We start from the raw sequence: 10405 nt of genomic DNA, 5'->3' as shown, positions 1-10405 counted from the left end.
GATGGAATCCGCTCCAAACTACACACTGTCCAATCCGGAGGCTGCAAACCCTTCGGGAAATCAAACACTCCTTAGAACACGCTGAAGTTTCCTGGAGCGGTTTCCTCTGGACGCCGCACACACCTACAGCAGCGCAAGCGCACAGGCGCGGCCTCGGGTGATGGGCTCCGCCACAGAGGGCACCATTTTTTTCAGGAGTGTTTGGAACTCTTCAGGTTAAACTCGTGTTTTTTTTTTTTGCTCCAAACACGCAGCGCGCCCCCCGCCCCTGCGTCCTCCGCCTCTATAACCTGCCTATAAGGACTTTTCCATAACTTCTACAACCACAGGAGACTCTTTTGACAGCAGCAACTCGAGTCTGGCCCCTCCCACACACGTGACTAATCACATGCTCATGACATCACCAAAGGTCCTTCAGCCGCTTACTCTAGATCGCTCCAGCCCCGCCCCTCGCTAAAGCTCCTCTCTTCAGTATCTCTGCTCCGCCCCCGGGTCAGCTGACTCCACCAAGCTGTGAGTGCGGCTAACAAGGAGCAGAGCCGGGCGCCCTGTCAGGTGAGCGGACAGTGCGGGGAGTCACAGGCCGCTCAGGTGTCTGTGCAGCAGGAGCCGTGTTTACATGTCCCCGGGGCAGGTCTGTGCTGCACCTAACGTTACCGGGACTTTCCTCACGTACGGACGGCACCAGGTGAGCTACAGGCCCCGGAGCAGCCGGTGTAATGCACCGTTATGTGTGTGACCCCTGTACAGGATTGTACGAGGGGCAGTGCGGGGCTCAGCGCTCTGTGCAGTGCGTCTGCAGTGCCCTGTGTGCGCGGTGGACACGGCCTGTAGGGGGCAGATAATCCCATGTCTGCTCTACAGGTGTCTACACACAACTTCTGTACAGACCCCAAATCTGCAGAGGTGTATACCTGCTCCTGTATGGCTGCATAGCTAATGATAAGGCATTACCTGCCCCAGGTGTGGAGCGCCCCCTCCTGTGAGGATGTGTAGTGGCTGATGAGCTGCGGTACGATCAGTCATCACTACACACTAGATAAAACTATTTCTGACACTACAGCCGCAGGGTGTCCTGTAAGCACATAGTCATCCCCTATCCTCATGGTGCTTTCACACTGTGGTCTGGCTCTGTTCAGTGTCTCACATCAGGGTTTATGCCTCAACCCCCTACAAAATGGGATTTGGACCTTTGCGCTGACGGGGCCATAGACTATATAGTGACGGTAGAGAGAGCGTGCGCTCTGCCGTGCATTATTTTCCGGTGTAAACACCTGCTGGAGGTGGACACCCAGACGCAGTCTACTACATCAGTGTATCCTCCTCCAGTAGGTGTACACCCTTAAAAAATATGCACTACAGAGTGCATGTTCGCTGTCGGCACCATTATCATTTATGGCCCCGTCTAATACCGTTTTCGGATGTAAGCCTCGACATGAGCCACTGAATGTGTGCGTGAACGCAATGTGAAAGCACCCTCCATATAGATAGTAAGGCCTTGTTCGCATGTCACAGGTTTATAGTGCAATTTCCACATTGCTAATCTGCAATTTACAGGCCAATAGAAATAAATGGGTTTTACAACATCACCTTGCAGATAAAAAATCCACACGTAAATGAAAGCAAGGTACGGATTTCACATCTGCAACGCTCATTCCTGTGCAAGTTTTCATTGCGGATTTCACCCTCTTGAATGCTTAGTAAAAGGGTGAAATCCACAGCCGAATTAGCAGCTAACACCTGCACAGTTGTGACAATCCGCAACGGAAATTTTCTGCTACATGCGAACATGGCCTAAATGTATAATCACGGGGGGCCTGTGTGACCTTCACTCCTTTCAGACTTCTCTAGACCAGGGGCTCCGGACCGTCCTCCCCAGTGATCACAAGTGTCCCCTCCTGTGGAGAATCGATATGTCTTTGTGGGATAATCCCCAGTTGACGTGCCTTTTGCCAGTAATGTGAAGGCCCCCAGCCCTTGTGTATGGCAGTTTTGGAACATGGATGGGCGATTATGTTACAGGTTTTGTTCTTGGTCGTGTCCTGGAGAATCTTTCTTGCATCTGTGGCCAGATAAACTTTTGTCCCATCTATAACAGGACATTCACACGCTGCTGAAACTTCTGCAAATTAAAAATCCGTTCCATCCGTCAGTGAGGGAATGTGCACCTTACGTCTGTCTCAGGCAGATTCTGCTCAGAAACCAAAAAATAATGAATATATGCACTGTAATGTAGAAATGACTTCCAGCGCACATGTTCCATCTTTTGTAACTTATTTAACCACTTCAGGCTTTGAAAGCTGTTAAGCGGCTAAAAGAATTGACCTGACCATCCTGCAGGCGACTTGTGTGAATAAAAAAAATAAAATGGAAAAGCCGCTTAAAAAAGGATGTCAAAGACGACACTTATGCAAAAACACCTGCTGCAGTTTTCCAGGAACTTCTTCTGCTTTAAAAAGGATGCTGGTGTCTAAAAGACACTGTGTGCACTTATGCTAAGGTTGTTTCTGTGCCCTGAACAGGGATTCCTGCAGAATAGCTGCTCAGGTGAATATACCCAATTATTTATATCTAACTTTCTGCTGGTTATGTCAGGAGCACCTGTTAGATGAGGGCATCTGTGAGGGTTCTAGAGAGTATTTACAGTATTGTGCAGTAGCGCCTTTATTTTAAAGGGAGTCTGTCATCCCCAAAGTGCAAGTAAGGCCCCCTCCACACGTCCATATAAAACCAGAACCGGCGTCATCAGTGTCTTGGATCCATGTGCCATCTGTGTTTTTCCAGTATGGCAAAAGAAATTATAAAGCTTTTCCTATACTTTGCAACGTTAAACACATACAGCACACAGACGGCACATGGATACCATCCATGGGCTGTCCTGGTTTAACACTGACACGTAGACTTGTATTGGCCCTTGTCTGTGTGGTTTACATGGACATGTGAGCATCATCATAGATTATAATTATGGTATCATTATACATAGATTATGTATGTTATCTGTGGAAAAAAAACGGATATCACACATGCTGCAAACACGGATGCGTGAAGGGGGCCTAAAACTGCTCTATGTGACTGCAGACTTGTGAACCCTCACAGAGCGTGCTCTACATCCTGCAAAGATTCTTTGGTGCGGGCAGTTATGTGGCCACAATTATGCGATTTGCATGCATGTGACAGCAACACAGCATGTATGCAAATCACATCCCTGCGGTCACGTGCCCCGCACCAAGGAATCCTCACATCACACGAGTAACTGTACATTTGTACCCTAAGGTCGGACAGCCCCTTTAAACTTTTATATTGGGGACTTGGCCCCTATAAATATCATACCGAACATAAACATTTCATTGATACATATGCAGAAAAAAAAAATCTTCTTTTTATCTAATATGAATACTAGGTTGCTTCGGTGAACTCTTGGCATGACTTACAGCTTAGTGCATCATTACACTGATTTGCATATAACTGCCAGTCCCTTATCTTGATTGACAGCGCTTTCTTGGTAAGAGCAAATGTTGTGTAAATTCAATCCCTATTCCTGTGCTTGCGCACTGACACTGGTGGAGCCCAGCTGTGTGCTCACAGTGTCAGTGCGGGCTTGCACACAATGTGACTGTGGATGCGCTCTGATGCCTGGCTCAGCATTTTGTCTGCAATATATCTGATGGGAACGTTTTCACGAGTCATATTTCTCGCAGATTTTTAGGTGACGCTGCACTGAAAATCTGTAACAGGGTAAACAGTACAGGCCACATGAGTGGGGAGCTACAAAACTGTTGGAGACTCTGGAACAAATCTGGGCAGTTTTTTGAGCATGCCTCTACTGTTCACATCTGCAGCATGCCCTACCTGTCTTGTAACTTGGGCCGATCTGAGGCCGCTTCTCCTGTGTGTGAACATGTCCTCATGGAACAGGTGGGCACAGCGGGAGGAGGACTATGTGATTTCTCCAGACCCCCTGGTCCCATCTGTTGTCACTTGTTCAGTGTACTGTATTTCTGCCCAGATCTGGAATAATAATTACTGCACAATAAAACAGTGCTATAAGGCTGTGTGCCCACGTAGCATTTTTCAAGCGTATATGCTGCGGAATTTCCGCAGCGTAAACGCTTGAAAAACGCATGTATATCCGCACCCCATGGTCCCCAATGGGATTCCGCAAGTTCTATGCACATGCTGCGGATTTTTCCGCAGCGTTTATGCTGCGTTCAAAAATCCGCAGCATGTCATTTAATTTTGCGTTTCCGCAAGCGGAATTGCCTTTGTCCAATGCATAAAAAACGCAAGGCAATTCCGCATGTGGAAAACGCGTGATAAACGCGCGAAAAATGCGCGATAAACGCGTGCGGAATTCCACATGCGTTTTTCCGGGAGAGGACTTGCATTTATGCAGCAGAAATTTTCTGCTTCATAAATGCAACGTGGGCACATAGAATGTGATTTGCTGGCTAACGCTAGCAATGTGTATTATATTGACTGCTTTCCCTGCAGTAATTACATCAATGATGCGTCATTCAGATGTCGGTGATTTTTCATGTAAGCAAAAAAAATGGTCCGAGTGTCATCAGTGATCTTTCATGTATGAAAAAGTAATAAATTGTAAAGCTTCTTCTATTCTTTACAATGTTAATCACGGACTGAAGACTGATGACATCCTTGTGCGGTGAGCGATTTCCACCGACATGTAAACTTGTATGGGTAATTTTGATCCGTGACTCGGATCAAAAACAATCATGTCGCAGTGATTTATTTTGTGGACACACAGTTGACATGTGAACAGCCTCTTTGACTGCAATGTGTACATGTTCTGCCTGTGAAAACAGATGTCTGAATGAGGCCTTAGTTTTCTACCATGGCCGGGTTGTGTGCGGTTAGGTCAGCAGTGCCAGGTTGTATGGCAGAGATGCATCTTGTGATCAGGCTTTCCTGCCGCTGCTATTATTGATCTGGTAGTAAACATCCGTGCTACAGAGAAGACAAGCCTTCCTCCCCGCCCTGCCGAGAGCCAGAAACCCACTTGTAACTTGTTTAGATTTTGGTCTATATTATTGTACTATATACACTTTGAGAACAGATGAGAAGATGTTGAGGAGTAACTCCACTCAAATAACTTGTTCTTTTACTTTAGGGACTTTTTAGTTTTCCTATGTTCTTACATCATTTCTACTGTATTGAAGGTGACTACCAACCATTTATAATAACACTGCTGATACATGGAAATCCTTACATCAGGGGCAGATAGCGCAGGGTCCTTGTGCAAGAACAGCATGTAGACCTAGAACTATTAAAGGGAATCGGTCACCATGTTTTTGATATGTAATCTTAAGAAAAGCCATGATGTAGGTGCTGAGAACTTCATTGCAGTGATGTCACTTACTAGGCTGTGTTGCCATTTCAATAAAATCTGGAGATTATCATTATAGGACTAGGTGTCTCATGCCCCCGTGTCCAACCCTGCGCCCCATCACTGATTAGCAGGTTTCTGTCCATGTACAGTATACACAGAAAGCTGCCAGTCACTGGTGTAGGCCGGGTTATACGCAGCTCAGCATTCAGTAATGCTATATCTGCAGCAGAGAAAACAGGGATTGTATCAAAATGACAGCAAGCAGCCCAGCAAATGACACTGCTGAAATCAGGGTCTCGGCCCCTACATTGTGCCGCATTCAGATTACATAGCTAAAAGCTGGTGACAGATTTCTTTTGTGTCTTTCCGCCCAGTCTGACTATTGATGTGGATCCTTGCCGGGTGCAAGCTAAGTGGTCACAAGAAATGTATGACGCATGTATAATTACTATTGTTTGCACAGAGTGTCAGATTGGGCAGGAGAATTAAATTAGTGATACAAGGTTCTTTTGCATTGGCTCCTAAATGCCACCTGTCCACTTCTGCTTCAAACGTTTTCATGGGAGTGTGTCATGTGCTTGCTCCGCTGAGTGGCAATGTTTGTATGCAACTCCTGGGAAGCGCTGGGTGCAGTATGCTGTATTGTACAGTGGTCATGAGAGCTGCACATGCCAATATTTGGTTTATATCCAGGATGTCCAGTAAGATCTACACTTGGGATTGGGGTCTACATGGCGACATATGTTGCACAATAGCCATTCTCACAAAGTCACGCGACCAAAAACATTTGTGCTACTTGCTGTCACATGACTATTTTGTGATGTGAGTTTGCTGTAAAACAATAGCTAAATAGCAATTAAGTTGCGCACAAGTCACATACCACTTGCATTGAAGTCTATGGCAAGTAAGTCACGTTTGACCAGTGACACAAAATCCAGCACATTTGGAAATCTTTGCCACTCTATATCACAGTAGATCACAATGCAACACCATATTAAATCATTAGGTGCGGTGTTGCAATGCAGCACATTGACACATCTTGCCATGTAGCCCTAGTCGGAAGCAGGCAATTAGCTTGGCTTAGATTGCGTATAGAGGGTGAATGGTCCACTTCTTAATCAGTAGTAATAGCATCCCTACTGAGGATGTCAGAACGGGAGGATCAGCGCTACAAAGTACTGCTCCCTTATTTTATACATAAAGTAGCTGCTTGCAGTTTATCCTAGTGTTTAATGCATTTATTAGGAATTTTAAACAGAATTGCACCTAATGTTTTCTTTACCTAAAACAAGTATTGTATTGATTTCTCCTATTGTATATTAGTTTCATGTCTGCAGAAGATTCTAGTTTCATTTGACTCATAGCTGTTACCAAAATAAAAGTGAAACAAATGTTTCTGAAGACCTGTATTTTCCACATTCCTCCACCCTATAGTTCAAAGTGCCCACTGCAAGGTTATACTTGCCCACTCGGTAACCACCCCACACATCAGATTATTGGAAATCAGCTGACATTCACCTAATGTGTATGGCCACGCTTTTATCCTGGAAGAGCCACTTTGTGTAGTATTGTTCCCAAAAGATTGGCTGTTTTTTATGAATATCTACTAAAACCCATAATGAACTGTTTTTCCTGGGGAAGCTGTCGAGCCCTGCACATTTTACTGCTGTAAGGCATTTCATGGCGTTAATTCACATGAATAGAGCTTGTGTAGAGGCTCCATAGAAACCTTCATCAGAGATCCCATCTGATGGTGGGGGAAAAACAGCAGTGTATGCAGCTTTTTTTCTTCACTTCTTAATAATGATGGTCAGTGGAGTCTTGTCGTGTAATTAGTATTTGTTCTATGATAGATTCTGCATTGTGTAATTATTATTAATGATTTTCACTATCATGCCTTTTATGCCATATAGAACCGTATTAATGATCAATTTGTAAAGGAAACTGATGGTCGGTGTCACGGATGACATCGGGAAGATCCCGCAGATTCCACCGCTGCCACTAGTTGTCAAGGATAGCAGCCAGGGGGGGCTGATGCAGATCCCACTGTTGTCATCAGTTTGTTAGGGGGACGCAACTCCGCTGCCTCCAATCTTCAGGGCAATTACGCAATTGACTGAGTGATGGACGAGGCCGCAGCTGCTTCCACTACTAGGCCAGTTATTGAGGGACTCGCAGTGAACATATGGTATATACACCTCCGATTCCAAGTGTTGGAATATAAATATATATCATTTTATGCCCCAGTATGGTCACTGCCTACCCCACAATAACAGAAAAGAACCACTAGCTGCCACCACCAATCGTTTATACAGGCCGATTGGACACCTGTTACAGGTAGCGTATGGCTTCAGGGGTGCGTGTTACAGAGCAAGAGGAACAGAGCTATTACATTTTATATATTTAATCCAAAAAGTTAGACAGTATGTATTAAAAAAAAAAAAAATACAAAGATGTTACAAAATGGGAACAAAACAATACGAAATATACAATTAAATAGAGTAAAAGCGATAACAAAAGAAAATTACCAAACCTGATGTTTCAGGAATGGCTCTTAACTTTATGGCGGCAAGCGCTCTGATTAGGAAAGTGTAACGCTCTCACAGCGAAATATGTGTTCCAGAGGCTGTGTGCCCACGATGCGTTTTTTAAGCGTTTCCGCAGCGGCAACTCTGCTGCAGAAACGCTTAAAAAACGCATGGTAGAAGGTCTGCCATGTTCCCCAATGATAATCCGCATGTGCTGTGCACATGCTGTGGAAATTTCCGCTGCGGATTATCATTGCGGAAAAATCTGCAGCACTACCAATTATTTTGTGGAAGTGCTGCGTTTTCGCCGCCATTGACTTGCATTGGAACGCATGGAATCCGCATCACTGCATCTGTACATGCAGAATTCATGCGTTTCAGTGTGCGGATGGGACCCGGGTCTGGAGAAGAGGAGACTCTCCTCCGGACCCAGGTACCAAAGTACCTGTAAAAAAAAGAATAAAATAAAAAATAAATATTATACTTACCTTCTGATGGCCCCCGGTGTCCATGTCTCAGCTTGCCGGCAGATCGCGGAGGACTCGAGGACCTGCGCTGATGTCATTTAGTCATGTGACTGGTCACGCGACCGCTGACGTCGGCAGGTCCTTTAGTTTACCGCAAGCTGCCAGCAGCCAGGACGGATGGAATAAAGACACCGGGGGCCATCAGAAGGTAATTATATATTTATTTTTTACCATTCTTTTACAGTCACACTATATAAATCCGTGCCGTTTGCATGGATTTATTTAGTGTGACCAAGTTGACAAGCACTTTCCAAGTGATGCTAAAATCGCTTGGAAAGCGCTTGTCAACCCGCATGCGGAAATGCAAGTGAAGAACGCTTCACATCCGCAAGTCCCTGGCAGGAAAAACGCATGTACAACCCGCATGTACAATCCACATGCGTTTTTCCTGCCAGGGAGATGCAGAAACACTCAGGAAAAATCCAGAGCATTTCTACATCGTGGGCACATAGCCAGAATGAACAATGACAGACACCCAAACTCATTTTTATTAGATAAAGGTTATTCCCAGCCCCTACATCATGTTTCTCTCACATAAGTTTCCTGATATGTTCAGCATAAGGATTTTTTTTTATTCACTGCCAAAGAGGTTTTCCTACTGTTCAGTAAATGTTTGCATTCTTTGTGAGGCACCCTCTAGTTTACCTGTTTAGTGTGGTGCATAATAGAGGTAATAACAAACAGGGTATCCACAGATATCGCTGAATCTTCTGCTGCCCGTCATGTTTCCATGTGGTGCTGGCAGCTGTGCCTGTTTACTGTGTGAGTGGGTCATGGGACACCGGCTGCCAGTCATTTCTACAGTGTTGTGAAATGCCGTACATTTCAGCAATGGATTTACTTTTGGTTTTGTGTTCTTTTCCTAAACAGGTATTTCAAAGAAAACCAATAAAAGTTAAGACTGTGATGGATCCAAACTGCTAACCCATGGACACACCGGCAGGAAGGTATGTTTTTTTTTGTGAAATGCTCAGCACCTAAAATGCAGACCGTTGTCTAAAATAAACGTAAGTTTATTAGTGAGGATTTTTCAGCAATGTATGTGTATCATCCGTCTGTATAACTATCTCCTTCTCACTGCCTGACTAACAGGAGGAGAACTTAGACTGGAGCAGCAGTCGGAGATGGGCTGTGCTGCTCCGTTCAAGTCTGGAACTGACGGGCTGATGGAAACAGCAAGTTTGGTGTTCGATTATTTACTTGAACCCCACAGATTTTGGATGGAGCTGCAGGGAGCATGCTCAAGCTCGTCCTCACTGTGGGCATTGAGTGAGGAAGATTTCAGGGGCTCTGAACATCGTGGGAAGTGAGCGTTGGGCCACGAGTAATTAACTTGCTTCCCAGCTTTAACATCTACCATGATTGGTATTGATGCTACATCATGTAGCCAGCTGGGTCTCTGCCTGTGCCCACTTAGCTCCTAGAATTTTCCAGTGATTTTACTTCCCTGCCTTTTATGATTCCACTCCATTCTTTTTAGGGTATGCACATGCATTGAATATTCGTTGCAGAAATTTTTGCAACATTTCTGCATCTCTTGGCAGCAAAAACGCAGTGGAAAATCCCCGCGTTCTTGCATGTGTTTATTTGCAGTGAAAAACGCAAAAAGCATTGACATGCTGCGGATTTAAACACAGCAAATTATGAAAGGAAATCTACTGATCATGTGCACAGCTCTTCAGGATTCTCATTGACTTTGCTGGCATAAGGTTTCCCTAAAGTTTTTGGGCCAATTACAGCTCTGGAGTTGTATCACTAATGTAAAGGCTCTACAACTAGGCTCATACTCACCAGCCACCGTATTCAGCTGTTCCCAGCGCAGCTCTGGTCTGTCTCCAGCAGGTTGTGACTTGCTGGATCGCTCCAGTGTTCGCTGGGTGATCTGGAAGTCACACCTCAATGTAAGTGTATGAGAGCCAGAACAAGGCCAGAATGAGGGTCTCATAGACTTACACTGAGGGCTTGTGACTGGTACCCCTGATTTCCAGTGACTCAGAAGTTGC

General features: G+C 45.1%; 1 protein-coding gene across 3 annotated transcripts in view; it reads left to right on the top strand.

The window, feature by feature from the left end:
- Window positions 1-410: 410 nt before the first annotated feature.
- The window catches only part of ALS2 (alsin Rho guanine nucleotide exchange factor ALS2), a 73165-nt gene continuing 63170 nt past the window's right edge, over window positions 411-10405 (top strand). The window contains exons 1-2 of one of the 3 annotated variants that reach the window (XM_073646447.1): window positions 411-555; window positions 9273-9349. In XM_073646447.1, coding sequence (XP_073502548.1) covers window positions 9330-9349 — 20 coding nt within the window. In that variant the 5' untranslated portion in view covers window positions 411-555; window positions 9273-9329. Of the gene's footprint in view, window positions 689-9272; window positions 9350-10405 lie in introns of all 3 variants that reach the window. The other 2 variants (XM_073646448.1, XM_073646446.1) reach the window with 2 other exon arrangements.

This window comes from Phyllobates terribilis, unplaced genomic scaffold (genome assembly GCF_046119375.1).
Source record: "Phyllobates terribilis strain yellow unplaced genomic scaffold, ASM4611937v1 Scaffold_9__5_contigs__length_417890890, whole genome shotgun sequence".
NCBI classification, from domain to species: domain Eukaryota; kingdom Metazoa; phylum Chordata; class Amphibia; order Anura; family Dendrobatidae; genus Phyllobates; species Phyllobates terribilis.
This window is presented reverse-complemented; position numbering and strand designations above follow the sequence as displayed.